This window comes from Gymnoscopelus microlampas (genome assembly GCF_963454915.1).
Source record: "Gymnoscopelus microlampas genome assembly, chromosome: 20".
NCBI classification, from domain to species: domain Eukaryota; kingdom Metazoa; phylum Chordata; class Actinopteri; order Myctophiformes; family Myctophidae; genus Gymnoscopelus; species Gymnoscopelus microlampas.
The window spans coordinates 48578647-48597100 of record NC_139957.1 but is presented as its reverse complement, the minus strand read 5'-3'; the positions used below and the strand labels follow the sequence as shown (position 1 = coordinate 48597100).

At 44.6% G+C, this 18454-nt stretch overlaps 3 protein-coding genes across 3 annotated transcripts in view; 2 read left to right on the top strand and 1 right to left on the bottom strand.

Annotated features, from left to right (window-relative positions):
* dnal1 (dynein, axonemal, light chain 1) overlaps positions 1–600 on the top strand; it is an 11102-nt gene extending 10502 nt beyond the window's left edge. Inside the window, exon 7 of the mRNA XM_084044087.1 lies at positions 479–600. Within this exon, the coding sequence (XP_083900213.1) occupies positions 479–528 (50 nt within the window). The 3' untranslated portion in view covers positions 529–600. The remainder of the gene's footprint in view (positions 1–478) is intronic.
* Positions 601–9977: 9377 nt separating this feature from the next.
* LOC311036182 (26S proteasome non-ATPase regulatory subunit 1-like) lies at positions 9978–12803 on the top strand (the record flags this gene model as incomplete). The annotated part of the gene is made up of 1 exon (XM_084044714.1): positions 9978–12803. The coding sequence occupies one exon, from the start codon at positions 9978–9980 to the stop codon at positions 12801–12803; it is 2826 nt and encodes a 941-aa protein (XP_083900840.1).
* A 3119-nt stretch (positions 12804–15922) lies between these two features.
* Positions 15923–16894, bottom strand: LOC311036181 (Golgi phosphoprotein 3 homolog sauron-like; the record flags this gene model as incomplete). The annotated part of the gene is made up of 1 exon (XM_084044713.1): positions 15923–16894. The coding sequence occupies one exon, from the start codon at positions 16892–16894 to the stop codon at positions 15923–15925; it is 972 nt and encodes a 323-aa protein (XP_083900839.1).
* Positions 16895–18454: the final 1560 nt, after the last annotated feature.

Below are 18454 nucleotides of genomic sequence, written 5' to 3'. Positions count from 1 at the left end.
CCCTCAAGGACCACTGGTGGTCCCCGGACCACTGGTTGAAAACCACTGGTTTAGAGTCTAAACTTTAGACCTAGACCCCGTAGCTTGGTGTCTAGTTTAGAGTCTAAACTTTAGACCTAGACCCCGTAGCTTGGTGTCTAGTTTAGAGTCTAAACTTTAGACCTAGACCCCATGTCTAGTTTGAGGAGGATTATGGTATTGAACGCTGAGCTGTAGTCTATGAACAGCATTCTCACATACAGTATGACTTGTCACTCTCTTCTCCACTAGTCCCTCCCTGACTGATACTTAGTTTAGTTTTTATGATGAAATTGTTAATATATTTAGTCATAGTTTTGATCATCATAGTTTTTATTTAGTTGTTATGTAGATTATGCCGGTGAAAAAAGGTACTCGACCAACATTCTTCATCATAGCTTTTGTCGCCGAAATTAACACAGGTGTGTGTGTGTGTGTGTGTGTGTGTGTGTGTGTGTAGGTACTCCAGTCATCAAACAGGATGATGAGGAAGGCGAGGCAGAAAGCTGAGGAAACATTCCAGTGTTTTTAATATTTTATACATTTTTCTCATGTTTGTGTTTTATTGTGTGGTGTTTTTTTATACGATGGAATCACATTGTATCTGTGTTCAACAAGCTCATAGATATAATAATCACATTGTATCTGTGTTCAACAAGCACATAGATATAATAATCACATTGTATCTGTGTTCATAGATATAATAATCACAATGTATCTGTGTTCAACAAGCTCATAGATATAATAATCACATTGTATTTGTGTTCATAGATATAATAATCACATTGTATCTGTGTTCCAACAAGCTCATAGATATAATAATCACATTGTATCTGTGTTCAACAAGCTCATAGATATAATAATCACATTGTATCTGTGTTCAACAAGCTCATAGATATAATAATCACATTGTATCTGTGTTCAACAAGCTCATAGATATAATAATCACATTGTATCTGTGTTCAACAAGCTCATAGATATAATAATCACATTGTATCTGTGTTCAACAAGCTCATAGATATAATAATCACATTGTATCTGTGTTCAACAAGCTCATAGATATAATAATCACATTGTATCTGTGTTCATGGATATAATAATCACAATGTATCTGTGTTCAACAAGCACATAGATATAATAATCACATTGTATCTGTGTTCAACAAGCTCATAGATATAATAATCACATTGTATCTGTGTTCAACAAGCACATAGATATAATAATCACATTGTATCTGTGTTCAACAAGCTCATAGATATAATAATCACATTGTATCTGTGTTCATAGATATAATAATCACAATGTATCTGTGTTCCAACAAGCACATAGATATAATAATCACATTGTATCTGTGTTCAACAAGCACATAGATATAATAATCACATTGTATCTGTGTTCAACAAGCTCATAGATATAATAATCACATTGTATCTGTGTTCAACAAGCACATAGATATAATAATCACATTGTATCTGTGTTCCAACAAGCTCATAGATATAATAATCACATTGTATCTGTGTTCAACAAGCTCATAGATATAATAATCACATTGTATCTGTGTTCAACAAGCACATAGATATAATAATCACATTGTATCTGTGTTCAACAAGCTCATAGATATAATGATCACATTGTATCTGTGTTCAACAAGCTCATAGATATAATAATCACATTGTATCTGTGTTCAACAAGCTCATAGATATAATAATCACATTGTATCTGTGTTCAACAAGCTCATAGATATAATAATCACATTGTATCTGTGTTCAACAAGCACATAGATATAATAATCACAATGTATCTGTGTTCAACAAGCACATAGATATAATAATCACATTGTATCTGTGTTCAACAAGCTCATAGATATAATAATCACATTGTATCTGTGTTCATAGATATAATAATCACATTGTATCTGTGTTCATAGATATAATAATCACATTGTATCTGTGTTCATAGATATAATAATCACATTGTATCTGTGTTCATGGATATAATAATCACATTGTATCTGTGTTCCAACAAGCTCATAGATATAATAATCACATTGTATCTGTGTTCAACAAGCACATAGATATAAGGATCCTTGAAGGCGTAGATTGGAAGTCATGTGATCTCAGTTGAGTTACGGGTATAGAGTGAGAGCAGAACCTCTGCCACAAATATTCACATCGGCCTGTTATAGCGCCACCAGTAGGCCGATTTTTGATTCGTTTTTTATTTATATTACCCCTACAGATTTTGTCCAAACATTATCTGAATTGATTGATTGAAAATGTTATTAGGCAAAAGAATGTAAAACAACACATTTACATTTATAATACTTTTGTCTAAAAGGTCCGACCAAAAAGGTCCTTGCGGCCTTGTTTCCGTTGGGGTCCCTGAGTTAATTTCATAGACATATATAATACTAACCCAATAGTCATGTGATCAAGACAGATCTGTCCGATTGTTCATATTCCATCCTGATTGGGTAAGATTCTGTTTCATGTAGAACAGTGGTTCCATTCTGTTTCATGTAGAACAGTCCCCTCACAACTCTCCACAAGGACCCCTGAGGGTCCCCGGACCGCACATTGAGAACCACTAATGTAGAACAAATGATGCAACACTCAGGCTGCTGACATTTAAAGCTGCAGTACGTAATAATAATGCAGCTTACACAGCCAGGCACAAACAATGATTAGTGGAAATTATCTTTTATCTTTTTCCTGTCTATGTTTTTATGATCTGTGTTATCAGCCAGTTACACTGTTGGTTCATAAAAGCACCTTAACTGTCACCACACCGTTCTCTAGAGAAAAGCACAAAATAAAACATCAGATCGTCCGTTAGAGTGGAAATCTGGCGTCTCCATGGAAACATGCGATACGGAGAAAACATGTGACGTCATCGTGGCTCACACTGCATACGCTATTACACAAACAGCTGTGATAGGAAATAGACGGGAAGTGGTTCTACACATGTGTGACTGTTCTATCTGTTATTCTTTTATTTATCTCCCTATCTCTCTCTCTCTCTCTCTCTCTCTCTCTCTCAGAACTGAAGGCTGTTTTAAAGATACTTTGTACCAACATTAATGTGTATCATATTATATATATCAACCATTATGATTTGTTTTTGGTAAACTAAACAAATGTCTTAATTTAAAGTATTTATGATGTTTTATTTGATATTGGAAATAAAATCAATTGAAGTAAACTTCTGTCGCGTGACCTTCGACCTTCAGGAAGTAAAAACAATCTTCTGTCGCGTGACCTCCGACCTTTCTGCCCCGTTGCACCAAGCCGGTCATCGTCCAGGTCAAAAGGTTAATGAAACCACCAGGTATTTGGGGGCGGGACGGGGGGGCGGGACGGGGGTCCTGGTACAAAATGGAGGGTCTGCGGTCTGCGGACAAATGCATATTAATCGGGGGCACAACTGTCAACTAGACTGTCTGTCTGTCTGTCTGTCTGTCTGTCTGTCTGTCTGTCTGTCTGTCTGTATCTATCTATCTATCGATCGATCGGTTGCCAACTCCCAGAAATTAAAGTAAGGGACACCTATTCTGTCCGAGCACCGAAGCCGCCTGGGCAAAAATGTTTAAACCACAGAAATGCTCAGACAATATGCATTTTGGCTCAGTTATACCTACAGTATAACACAAACACAACAGGTCTTGCAACTACATCACACTTTCTGTAACATGGTCATGTTGTAACAGACCATAATCACACGCTTCAGCCATACACCAGATATGTACTGTGTATATATGTATGTTAGATATATATTGTGTATGTATATATGTTTTATGTTAGATATATATTGTGTATATATGTATGTTAGATATATATTGTGTATGTGTGTATGTTTTATGTTAGATATATATTGTGTATATATGTATGTTAGATATATATTGTGTATATATGTATGTTAGATATATATTGTGTATGTATATATGTTTTATGTTAGATATATATTGTGTATATATGTATGTTAGATATATATTGTGTATGTGTGTATGTTTTATGTTAGATATATATTGTGTATATATGTATGTTAGATATATATTGTGTATATATGTATGTTAGATATATATTGTGTATGTGTGTATGTTTTATGTTAGATATATATTGTGTATATATGTATGTTAGATATATATTGTGTATATATGTATGTTAGATATATATTGTGTATGTATGTATGTTTTATGTTAGATATATATTGTGTATGTATGTATGTTTTATGTTAGATATATATTGTGTATGTATGTATGTTTTATGTTAGATATATATTGTGTATGTATATATGTTTTATGTTAGATATATATTGTGTATGTATGTATGTTTTATGTTAGATATATATTGTGTATGTATGTATGTTTTATGTTAGATATATATTGTGTATATATGTATGTTTTATGTTAGATATATATTGTGTATGTATGTATGTTTTGCAGTTTGACATTGGCAGTTAGCAAAAAGTTGATAATAGAAGTATGCTTTGGAAAATGGTATGAAATAATGTTATGTAGGCTGTACATGATTGGAACCTCTAAAATGTACTCTTCATCTTATTGTTTATGCCATAATAATCTCTCAAGAACAGATTCTGCTCTGCGTTGGAATTTGTCGTGAAGGTTCGTCATAACGTGTACGCACTGGCCTACAAGTGGGCGTGCCTTCAGATCAGGAAGCAGGCCGCGCTTTACCCAATCAAATGTAGTGGCCGGGATTTACGTGTTCGCCAATCCTTCCCCACTAAAAACAAACCGAAACTCCTTTAACAATAGCGTCCGCGGAAAGATATTCTATTTTAACTTGCTCTTTCATCATAGAAACAAGTGGGCTTATAACCAACACCATCCATGTTCTCTGGGAGAAGTGGTGTTAGTGTTCTGTGTAGAAATATTGTTAGTGGGAATGAAAACATAGTCGCACCACCAGAAGTGAAAGGCTGAAGGCAGACCAAAACCCTGGTTTCCTTAAGCACGGGTGCTACGTCGAGCTTGTCCTGGATTGACACATTTAATGTCTCTGGACTGACCCATGATCATGATCTAGATTTAATTATTACCCTCCAGACCTTCACCATGCCGCCATTCTTCAGTAGATTTGTATTAACACGAGAACAATGGCTTCTTTTATTGCATTGCAACTTTCCAAGAATAGAAAGCCTGCAGTTTGATGATGATGTCACTGGTAGACGGGTCTCTGAACTGTCCACAGCCCGAGTAGAAAAAAAGGGTTCCATTTTATCATGAGTATTAGTGAGGACCAATTATATGAAGATAGGTTGAAAATCGGTGAAGTCGTCCTTTAATTCATCATGAATTCACATGAAAACACCTAAAGTCACCTGGAATGGGATCCCATTGACTCATTGATACATTAAATACTCACTACACAATACAAACCTGTTCAAAACACCCTAAACTATGGAAGTTAAAATACACCCTAAAGTAGAAAATGTGCTCCTCGGAGCACAGGTCTCCGCCAGTACTGTTCCTGATTAATCCTGTCTTACCTATTTATATTACATATTGTCACGTGTCACTTGACCAATGTTAGCTTGGCTGAGACGGACACACACACGGAGGGTAAAACTCTCCTGGCGGAGACAAAAAATCACACCCCATTCATATTTAGAAACAACATAGGTTATAGGTTTTTATTTCATCATGCGTCTCGCTAGCCAATCAAAGCATCGGTGACAACATATTGTCACATGTCACGTGAAGCTTGACCAATGTTAGCTTGGCTGAGACGGACACACACACGGAGGGACGGAGACGAAAACATACTCTCCACCATACTGGCGGAGACAACTATGGAAGTTAAAATACACCATAAACACTGGAAGTTAAAATACACCATAAACTATGGAAGTTAAAATACACCATAAACTATGGAAGTTAAAATACACCATAAACTATGGAAGTTAAAATACACCATAAACTATGGAAGTTAAAATACACCATAAACTATGGAAGTTAAAATACACCATAAACTATGGAAGTTAAAATACAGGTTAGATAGCCTATGGAAGCCACTGGACATGGACCATAAAGATTGTTACTATACATATTCATCACGACTCCAGAAATAATCCGTGTTGTGGATACAATCTGTAGGAGTGTCAGCAAAAAGTGTCAAAAAGTGTGTCCATCCAAAAAGTGTCTATCCAAAAAGTGTGTTATCCAAAAAGTGTCTATCCAAAAAGTGTGTCCATCCAAAAAGTGTGTCCATCCAAAAAGTGTGTCCATCCAAAACGCGTGCGCCTCTACACAAACTCACAACGAGTGAGCTTGTAGCTATTTTCAACAGAGGGATTTGGTGTAGAGGGAAAAAAGGATACATACCCATCGTCAAAGGGTTTAAGCGGTGAAGCCCTCACTATCCACAGCCTCCAGTCTATGTAAACTCTCTTATTTAAATAATAAAATGACTGCCGAAAAAAAATGAGGACAGGAAAATTAAAAAACGCAGGGGCATCAGGAGGTAAAAAAAACAAACAAAAGAATCGCCCTGACCTGTCGTTGCTGTTTGGCCCCTGTGCACTGTGGCCGACAGCGCCCCCCCCCCCTACAAAAAATGGTACCAAAGGGGGGTCCGTTGCCTAATGCATATCACACTGGGGGTCCTTGTAGTGGACCACATAGCCTCCCGTACATATGGAGTCAGGACTGTGACGGAATGGAAGGTTTATTACTGTCGTTTCAGATCATAGACCACTGGAAATACCAACCGTTTTATCATGACTGTAAAAGCTTCTGCTTCATTTCAACAACATCCCACTAAGCTGAATCCAGGTCCACTAAGCTGAAGCCAGGTCCACTAAGCTGAAGCCAGGTCCACTAAGCTGAAGCCAGGTCCACTAAGATGAAACCAGGTCCACTAAGCTGAAGCCAGGTCCACTAAGCTGAAGCCAGGTCCACTAAGCTGAAGCCGGGTCCACTCAGCTGAAGCCAGGTCCACTCATCCACTGGCTTGCTTCCATGCTGTCGCCATCTCCTCCACATTCACAGCCGTGAACTTTTTCAATAGTTTAGTTGAATTCCAACAACAGCTGAAATAAAATGCTTCTCTATGGGGAAAGAGGGGCTCTGCTAATCCTGTGTTAATTTCAGAATGCACAGATGGAACCAAATGGACCTGTAAGGGTCCATTTGTACACTCTCCGAGTTACAGACTTGTAGAAGGTCCATTTGGTCCCTTAGAGGTCCCCAAACCCCACATTGAGAACCACTAGTAGCTTTAAAAAGTAAAATAGTCACAACAATCCCAACAATAATGTGAAATTTGTGGATGTACTTCCTTGGTCTTGGCAGAAGAATTATAGTTTGTTTGTGAGATTAACAGACACACACATCTAAGATCCACATGGATTTTTCAATAGTCAATCAATTTCTAACACATCCGAAGAAAAGCAGGAAATTTAACTTGGTTCGATTGTAAATAATGATTAAATGCAGTGTAGAGTTTCATTCATTTCGCTTTCTTTCTCTCTTTTCTGAAGAACTTGAGTCTTTGTGCAAGGAGGGACTTGGGCGTCTTCATGAAGGAAGACAGCCGGTCATGGGATCTAATGTTCTTGATCTCCTTCTCCAGGTCAGATGTCTTGTGCTCCACGAACATGATCTTGCGCTCCATGTCCGTGATGATGCGCTCCACGCCGGTGCTGGGCTCCACGTACGTGCTCTTCTGGTCCAGGAAGGTGATGTTCTGCTCGATGGTCATGACCTTGCGCTCCAGGTGCGTGGTCTTCCGCTCCACGCTGGACATCTTCTCCGTGAGCCTCTGCTCCAGCTCCACCATCTTCCTCTCCATCCGCTCCATGTTGGCCACCTTCTGCTCCATGTCCGCCACCCTGTCGCCCACAGTCTTCCAGGTGCCCACCTGCCTAGAGCCTCGGGTCAGCGACGGCCGCTCCACCTGAAGCTCTCTGTCCCGGATGAAGGACTCCCGGTTCAAATAGAGAGCCTGTTGACCGTCGCCCTTCACAATAAGAGCTTGTTGGCCTCCCTTGGACGTGGGCCGGTCGACCTGAAGGTCTCTGTTGTCCTGGATGAAAGACTTCATGATAAGGGCTTGTTGTCCCGCCTCGCCTTTGAAGAAAGACTCGCCCTTGGTGATGAGAGCCTGTTGGCCTCCGCCCTCGCCTTGAATGAAAGACTCACGCTTCATATTCATAATAAAAGCCTGTTGACCTTCGCCTTGAAGGAAAGACTCACCCTTCACAACGACAGACTGTTCGCTCTCACCTTGATGACGGGAGGCTTTGGAATAGTCCGAGTCCACGTCCACGACGTGTTTCTGGTAGATCTGTCTGTGGTAGACTTGTCTCTGATACTTGGGTTTCTGCATGAGGGTCTCCCACTTCTTGATGAGAGACTGCACGTCCTCCACCCGGTTCATCTCCGAGTCTAACATCACGTTAGTCTCGGCGTCTACCATGTTTCAATCAGTCAGTGTGAATGCTCAGGTTAAGAGACAATGTGTGGTTGATTTGCTCTCTGATCATATCGGCTCCGTCTATTTATGCCGTGACACAGAACGCTGTGTGCTGCGTGATGACGTCGCCACGCCACCACGCTCTGATTGGACAGCTCCTTTAGTTCAATTCATATGAAATACAGCCTTAGAAGCATTACCCTACTTTATCATCAATTTTAAAATGAATGGGACCATCATTTACCTATGATGGTAATTGAAAGACTTTAACCCATTAAAACCGGGAACGCACTTTAACTGTTATTTTATACTTTGGGCTACCGAGTGCCGCACTATGAGCTTGTAGATCTGCTATTTCTTTTCTTTTTTTCTTTTTAAATCGTGGGCAAATCTTTGAATATATATAATTTTTTTAAAGCAAACATTTTTAACTCAAATCTTTGCTTCTGGGGGATTCCACTATGTCTCATGTTTCATCTTGTCTTTAAAAAGTGCACTTGCTTTAATTAATAAAGTCATGATTTCTGTTTGGCAAATAAAATTTGGACAGGATAAATCAGGGTTTGAACCAGGGACCTTCAGACTGATAAGACACTTTGCAGACTGAGCCATTGGATCGAGACTTATTAAATAGGAGAAAGGAGCCCATGGAGAGGGTTTTTTCTTTTTTATGAAGCCAGCCCTCTACTATATCCATTGGCCCATGGAGGCATAATTTTTTTCCTCAACTGGGACTTTAGATAATGGTCCATAGATCGTGTGTAAAACGTTTCACGCAAATTGTTTAAAAATCCCAGAAGAAAAACGGGTTTAAGTGTTTTTCAAAATACTCAAAATGGCAGAAAATCTACGGGCGGAGCTTACTGGTCAAAGAGACAGATGTGTTCCTCATGAGTCAAGGTACGTACATCTGTAAGCAAGTTGCATGGCTTCAGGCCAAACGTGTATTGTAGTTTTATTGCTGTCGGTCAAACGGTTCATGAGCTATGCCTATTCAAAGTTAGTATTTTTCAATTGCTATAGTGCCACCCTTTGGCCAATGGTTGTGAGTTTCGTGTTTTCACCGTTTGGCATAGCCCTCTACCATATTGAGTTCCGTAAAAAAAACGATTGCACGGTTAAGCCAGAACTGCAAAAAGTGGCGGAAGAAGAAAGGACTAACTATAAAATTAAAGGGGCACCATTAGCACTACATTCTTGGCCCCCTAAAGTAATAATTCTGATGAAAATCCTGAAATGAGTAATGGGACATGGTGCATTTTGAACCCAGATTCCTTTAATGCGGAAATATCCATGCGACAATGTAATTGTTTTGCATCACCGTGATGCGAAACCAAGCAATGCAGGGGTGACGTCATCAAATGGTGTCATCATCAAATGATGACGTCATCAAATGGTCACATCATCCAATGACACGTGCAGTCTATGCGTCAGAGCATTTTGTTTAACTCAGGAAGTAACATGATAATGCGTCAGAGCATTTTGTTTGACTCAGGAAGTAACATGATAATATCTGGAAGTAACATGATAACATCTGGAACTATAACATCTGCTGCTGGACTTATTTCCCTCCTCGACGAGGATGACCCCCAGCTCCAGGTGTTTGCTCTGCGTAAACTCAACTCCATCGTCAATGACTTCTGGCCCGAGATTTCTGGATCCGTGGACAAGATCGAGGCCCTCTATGATGACAAGTCCTTTCAGAGAAGGGATTTAGCCGCCCTCGTGGCCTCCAAGGTCTTCTACCATCTGGACTCCTTTGAGAATGCTCTGAACTACGCCCTGGGAGCCGGAGAATACTTCAATGTCACAGACGGGTCTGAGTATGTGGAGACCATCATTTCAAAATGCGTTGACCACTACACCAGGCTACAGGTGGAAAATGCAGAGCTGCCCGAAGGTGAGGAGAAACCCATCGACCCTCGCCTGGAGGGCATCGTCAACAAGATGTTGGAAGGTTGCCAGGACAAGCCGGCGATCGGTATCGCCCTGGAAACCAGACGCCTTGACAAGTTTGAGGAGACCATCAAGAAATCAAATGACAGGAGTGGACTGCTGGCTTACAGCCTGAAGGTCTGCATGTCCTTGATACAGAACAAGAAGTTCCGCAATGAAGTGCTCAGAGTTTTGGTCAAATTGTACGAGAACCCGGAGAAGCCAGACTTTATTAACGTCTGCCAGTGCCTGATCTTCCTGTACGAGCCGCAGAAGGTGAGCGTCATCCTGGAGAAGATGGTGAAGGAGGGCAGCGTTCTGACGCCCTATCAGATCTGCTTCGACCTGTACGAGAGCGCCAGCCAGCAGTTCCTCTCTGTCGTCATCAAGAACCTCCAGACTGCGGCCACGCCCATCATCCCTGCCCACGCTGGCACCGTGCCCACCATGCCCATCGCAGCCGTGACAGAGACAAAAGACGAAATCAAGGACCAGATTGCCAAGATGATCAGAATCCTCAGCGGAGAAATGGCCATTGAGCTGCACCTGCAGTTCCTCATCCGAAACAACAACACAGACCTGATGATCCTCAAGAAAACAAAGGATGCGGTTCGAAATTCAGTGTGCCACACAGCCACGGTCATAGCCAACGCTTTCATGCACTCGGGCACCACGAGCGACCAGTTCCTCCGCGAAAACCTGGAGTGGTTAGCAAGAGCCACAAACTGGGCCAAGTTCACTGCCACAGCTAGTCTGGGTGTCATTCACAAGGGCCATGAGAAAGAGGCGCTGCAGCTAATGGCCACCTACCTGCCCAAAGACACCTCCCCTGGCTCCACCTACCAGGAGGGAGGCGGCCTGTATGCCCTGGGCCTGATCCACGCCAACCACGGAGGAGACATCATCGACTACCTGCTCAACCAGCTCAAGAGCGCCAGCAACGACGTGGTTCGCCACGGCGGTGCCCTCGGCTTGGGTTTGGCTGCCCTGGGCACGGCCAGACTGGATGTTTACGACCTTCTCAAGTCCAACCTGGACCAGGACGACGCCGTCACCGGCGAGGCTGCCGGCCTGGCTCTGGGTCTGGTGATGCTGGGCTCCAAGTCTGACCAGGCCATCCAGGACATGGTGGGCTACACCCAGGACACGCAGCACGAGAAGATCCTGCGCGGGCTGGCCGTCGGCATCGCCCTGGTGATGTACGGATGCATGGAGGAGGCCGACACCCTCATTAAGAGCCTGTGCAAGGACAAGGACCCCATCCTGAGGCGCTCGGGCATGTACACGGTGGGCATGGCCTACTGCGGATCCGGGAACAACAAGGCCATCCGACGGCTGCTGCACGTGGCGGTGAGTGACGTGAACGATGACGTCAGGAGGGCTGCCATCGAGTCCATCGGCTTCATCATGTTCAGAACTCCGGAGCAGTGCCACAGCGTGGTGTCCCTCCTGGCGGAGAGCTACAACCCCCACGTCCGCTGCGGAGCGGCCATGGCCCTGGGCATCTGCTGCTCCGGGACGGGCAACAAGGAGGCCATCAACCTGCTGGAGCCCATGAGCAACGACCCAGTGAACTATGTCCGACAGGGAGCGCTCATCGCCTCGGCCCTCATCATGATCCAACAGACCGAGGTCACATGTCCAAAGGTCAGCCAGTTCAGACAGCTGTACACCAAGGTAATCAACGACAAACACGATGACGTCATGGCCAAGTTCGGCGCCATCCTGGCGCAGGGCATCCTGGACGCGGGCGGACGCAACGTGACCATCTCTCTGCAGTCCAGGACGGGCCACACGCACATGCCGACCGTGGTCGGCCTGCTGGTCTTCACCCAGTTCTGGTTCTGGTTCCCGCTGTCCCACTTCCTGTCTTTGGCCTTCACCCCCACCGCTATCATCGGACTCAACAAGGACCTGAAGATGCCCAAGGTGCAGTTCTGCTCCAACTGTAAGCCCTCCACCTTCTCCTACCCGGCCGCCCTGAAGGTGACCAAGGAGAAGGAGAGGGAGAAGGTCTCCACCGCCGTTCTCTCCATCACGGCTAAAGCCAAGAAGAAAGAGAGGGAGAAGAAGGAGAGGGAAGAGGACAAGATGGAGGTGGACAACCTGCAGGAGGCCAAGAAGGACAAGATGGAGGTGGACAAGGAGAAGAAGAGAGAGCCTGCGGAGCCCGGCCTCCATCTCCTGGAGAACCCGGCCAGGGTGATGCCGGCGCAGCTCAAAGTCCTCGGCATGCCAGAGAACTGCCGTTACCGGCCCTTCAAACCACTGGCCAGCGGGGGCATCATCATCATGGAGGACACCAGGCAGGAGGAGGAGGAGCTAGTGGAGCCGGTCTCCTCCCACGGACCCCGGGTGGAGGAGGAGGGGCAGGAGCCTGAACCCCCGGAGCCCTTCGACTACGTCGACGAGTAGAAAGGTTTGGTGACCTCCTGACGAACTGATATACCAGCATGTATTCTTCTCCCCTTTTTCCATCTCCTACCCATCCTCCCATCCTTCCTTCCCTCCCTCCGTCCGTCCATCCTGTCCTGGCTCTATGTTGAAGAGGGGAATGTTTTACATTCTCTTTGTAGAAAATGTATTTTATCAAACCTGCTTTCAATGAACAGGTGAACAGAGGTATTGAACAGAGTATTTTTAACGTGTGGAGAATTATCCTACTGTTCTCTCCTGCAACGCTTCGGTCACATGACCTTCATCAGGTCATCTCTGTTTAGAATGGTCAATAAGCCAATAAGAAGCAGACAACCACAGACACACGAAGAGTCTTTGGCCAATAAGAAGCAGACAACCACAGACACATGAAGAGTCTTTGGCCAATAAGAAGCAGACAACCACAGACACATGAAGAGTCTTTGGCCAATAAGAAGCAAGCTTTGAGAGAAGTGCTGAAGGCAGATGATTGTGGAGGAACCCTGAAGAGAGTCTCTACATTTCACCAGCGAGGTTATAGAGATGGTTGAGGTCAGAGATGAAGGTCAATATGATGCATACAGCGTCCAGAGCTCTTCATCACTATGTTTTTTTTCTTCTTTTTTGTTTTTTGGGGGTAGGGTGGACTTCATTTACTGACCAATCAGCTCCACACGTCTTGTGCTTCCAAGTACTGTAGGCCAAACTATGTCCAAATATGGAGTTATACGTCATAGATGATGTCATAGAGATCCACATAGGAGCCATGTTATTATTATTGTCTCCGCCAGGCCGAAGGCATGGTGGAGAGTATGTTTTCGTTTGATTTTCGCTGTGTCCCCCCCCCTAGCCAAGCCAACATTGGTCAAGCTTCACGTGACACGTGACGATATGTTGAAAGGGTGTGCTTTGATTGGCTAGCGAGACGCATGACGAAATACATACCTATAAATAGGTGAATCACTTCGGAACACTGCAGTGCGTGTTCCAAAGTGACATCAGTGCCATCAGCCAAGCTAACATTTAGTCAGGAGATATTAGCAGAAAAAGTTCCAATCTTGGAATAAATTCCTTACCAAAACTCCTGCTGCTGGCGGAGACTTGTGCTCAGGAACAGTCAGGAACAGTACTTTCCAGTACAAGGAGCACATACCAAGGAACAGTACTTTCCAGTACTTTCCAGTACAAGGAGCACATACCAAGGAACAGTACTTTCCAGTACTTTCCAGTACAAGGAGCACATAGTAGTGCGTACCGAGAGGAGAGGAGCGTACAGCGAGAAGAGAGGAGCGCACAGTGAGAAGAGAGGACCGCACACCGAGAATAGAGGAGCACACCAGGACAAAGTGAGATCACAGCTGAGATCACACAATGCAACTAACTCTCATTACGCAAACTGAAGAAGCAGGAAATTATCGTCTGAAACCTCATGAAGAAGCAAAGGCGCAATGCCGACAGCAGAAAGCCAAAGCTAAGAAACAGAGACAAAGACCACTTGAATCCCTAAATGACAAAAAACAAAGACGAGCCACAAATGCTGACAACATGACACAGCAAAGATTGCTACATTCTCTGGAAGAACACAAGTCTGCTGGCGGAGACTTGTGCTCCGTGGAGCACATTTTCTAGTTCATCTTTTTTTTGTGACGATATTAAATGTAATCTTACCACTAGGGGCGGTCCATTATTAAACACACAGTGTCAGGAAGAGTTAAATGTGAGTGCAGGCTACCAGAGGGCAAAGAGCAGATTGAAACCATTCATTTATGAAGCTGTAAAACTGACATGGTTTACACTGACCTCACACCACCAACACTGTAATATCCACTGGTCTATTGGTTACAGTATCAAACCAATCAGAGGCAGGCAGGTTAGCATTCCCCTTTGCCCTGGTTCGTTCTGGTTCTTTTCAGATGATGCACAAAGGAAATTAATCACCACAAAACATTCAGGGAAACAGTTTACCTGTATGAGTATAAATGAAATAAAACCTTGTAAATACCACCCCCCCCCCATCCCACAATGGTAAACCTGCAATTTAATATTTTTGCACCTTCTGCACTCTTTCGAGGCCACAGATCTGTGTCTGACAAGCAGGGATGTCCTTTACTGAGAGGTCTGCAGGTCAATGTTTCAGCTGTGGCTGTAGATGACAGTGTGTGTGTGTGTGTGTGTGTGTGTGTGTAGGCTGGACCGGCTGTAGAAGACAGTGTGAGGTCAGTGTGTGTGTGTGTGTGTGTAGGCTGGACCGGCTGTAGAAGACAGTGTGAGGTCAGTGTGTGTGTGTGTGTGTGTAGGCTGGACTGGGTGTAAGTATTCAAAACAAGTATTTAAATGTATACTCACAAGGCAGCTGTGGTTTAGAGGTAAAAAGTCTAGAATAAGGCCATGAGTGTGTATTGACACAGATGCAGTTGTGTTAGTTTCAATGGGTGGTGTGTAAGTGATATTTGTTTGTAATAAATAATATGTTAAATAGCTCTATATTGTGATAGTAATCATTACTATAGAGTGTTTGTTCAGTAACAGTGTTAAATAGATCTATATTGTGATAGTAATCATTACTATAGAGTGTTTGTTCAGTAACAGTGTTAATAGATCTATATTGTGATAGTAATCATTACTATAGAGTGTTTGTTCAGTAACAGTGTTAAATAGATCTAAACTATACTTTATCTGCAAAAAATGTTTTTGTGGCTAATATAAATAAACTAAATATATTGGCACAGTTATGATGATTTATAATAATGGTAAGGGTAATAATAATAATGAAATAATAATTATAACTATTTGTATAACATATTAGCATCACTCTGTGTCTCAGAGGAGGGCTGTGGACAGTTCAGAAACTTGCCTACCAGTGACATCATCGATGGGGAATCCAAGCTAATAGACACTACAGGCTTTCTCTTCCTGTATGTTAACATGTTGAAATGGAATCAATAAAAAAAAACAAAGGTATTTTCGGCAAAGAGATTTGGACTCCCTTTGCGTCGGCCTAATGACCATTTGTACACTCTCAGAGTTAACACTAGTATAAATCGGGGGTCTCAGAGATCAAACTGTGGGGGTCCTTGGAATTAAAGACCCCCCAGCCCCCGCTGACCGGACCATTATGATCACTTCAGCAGCTCCAGGAACTTGTGCCCGCCGGTGAAGGCTGCCACCACGGCCCACATGAGCTGGTTGGCGTGGGGTCTGCCGCTCTCGGCCTCGGCCTCCAGAGCCGCCAGGTCGTGGACCCTCGCCATGGCCAGGTCGTAGCGCTCGTCCGGCAGCGCGTCCAGGGCGTTGTCCAGGACGTCCGAGGCGTGGGCCATCAGGACCAGGGCCAGCAGGCGCTTGTTGGCGGCGCGGCGCGGCGGGTCGCCCAGCACCCACTGGTCCAGCAGAGCGTCCAGGACCTTCTTGACCAGCCGCCTCTTGACCCGAGCGCCGTCGCTGCCGTCGGCGGCGGCCAGCGGGTGCGTGGTCATGTCGAACAGCAGGAAGCTCTGCTTGCGGGTGGTCAGAACGCCCTTCTCCACCAGGCCCTTGGCCAGGCGCAACCGCACGTTCCTCAGGCGGCAGCGTCTCTTCAGAGGGTTCACCGTGTCTCCGCTGAGAAGCTCCACCCAGCTCTGCACCGTCACGGCGGGCTGCCGCCGCGCCACCTGGCGGAGCGTCTCGTCCAGCAGCACGTCCCCTGTGGGGGCGTCGGACCGGAGGACCACCTTCCTGCTCAGCAGGCCCTGGTTCCTCCTGGAGGAGCCGTGCCGCTCCTCCAGGCCCAGCCTCCCTCTCAGGGCCAGCTCCACCAGCATGCAGCCTCTCAGCCCGGAGGACAGGCAGTCGTTGAAGAAGGAGGTGTGTCCAGACTCCTCCTTCAGACCCAGCAGCAGAACCTCCTCCATCAGCGTCAGCCTGGTCTCTGTGCCTCTCTCTCCTTCCTCTCCCTCCGCCTCCTCCTGGAGGAGCGTCTGGATGCCGTCCTCCTCCTCCTCCATGCATCGTCTCCTGACCTTCACCAGGGAGGCTGACGTGGGGGGGCGGGAGGCCCTGGGTCTCCTCTGGACCAGACCTGATGTTCTGGAAGCTGTGAGAGCACTCATCACCACAGACAGCATGTCTCACTGCATGAGAACCACGGCTGAAAGAGTGTGTGTGTGTGTGTGAGTGTGAGAGTGTGAATGTGTGTATATGAGTGTGTAGGGTGTTATCGGGCTCAGATCCACATATAAAGGTAACATGGACATTCTTTTATAGGCTCACAGGAGCTCTGCTGTTACATCATCAACAACACAAACCGTTGCTACTGTCTAACACACTGATAAACAAACATCGTGTGAAGTTTGTCGACTACCTTTTCTCACTGACGGAAACTTAATATAAACTAAGCTATAATGACTAAAACCATGACTAAATATACTGACAATTTCGTCAACAAACAAAAACTAGACTAAAACGTTAGAGAGGGACTAGTGGAGATCCAGTAGAACTAAGACTAGTGGAGAAGAGATCCAGTAGAACTAAGACTAGTGGAGAAGAGATCCAGTAGAACTAAGACTAGTGGAGAAGAGATCCAGTGAACTAAGACTAGTGGAGAAGAGATCCAGTAGAACTAAGACTAGTGGAGAAGAGATCCAGTAGAACTAAGACTAGAGGAGAAGAGATCCAGTAGAACTAAGACTAGTGGAGAAGAGATCCAGTAGAACTAAGACTAGTGGAGAAGAGATCCAGTAGAACTAAGACTAGAGGAGAAGAGATCCAGTAGAACTAAGACTAGTGGAGAAGAGATCCAGTAGAACTAAGACTAGAGGAGAAGAGATCCAGTAGAACTAAGACTAGTGGACAAGAGATCCAGTAGAACTAAGACTAGAGACTTCCGTGAGGAAGAAGCCCAACAAACCCACGGTGAGGCCTTTAGGAGGGCCTTTCAAGCAATGAGCAAGTGGAGCCTGCAGTACCACCACGGCCCAAGGAACCATCACGCCAGAATGAAATGTTTAGATCGGGGCGGTGCACCGGATCTGGCGCAGCGCTCAGGTCCTGGACCTTGTGAGACGAAGGAGACAACCCACAGAGCCTAGTCCCTCCACGTGCCAGAGCCTCTTCTCTCCCCCTCTCTACTGGGACCTAGGTCGGGGCTTGATCAACCCTGGCTGGGTCACCTGGGCGAGGGTGTATGTTGTATGTTGGGCAATCTGGGAACCCATCGCCTAATGAAAAGGAAAAACAGCGCCCTCTGCTGTTTTTTACTTATTCAGTTAGCTCTGGGGGGAGCAAAATTTAGCACCCGTGCGCAAGGAAACCAGGGTTTTGGTCTGCCTTCAGCCTTTCACTTCCGGTGGTGCGACTATGTTTTCATTCCCACTAACAATATTTATACACGGAACACTAACACCACTTCTCCCAGAAAACGGAGAATGGATGGTTTTGGTTACAAGCCCACTTGTTTCTATGATGAAAGAGCAAGTTAAAATGTGAATATCTTTCTGTGGTTTTGTCTGCTCCGAGGGGTGCAATACGTTAGTCCGACAGCGCATTCCTCCGACAGCGCAGTGCTCCGACATTAAACAGTAAACCCGAACCAAACCCGCACCCTAACCCTAACCGCACGCGGATGCCACATAGTCGGAGAAAAGGTCTGTCGGATAAACGCATGCCTCCCG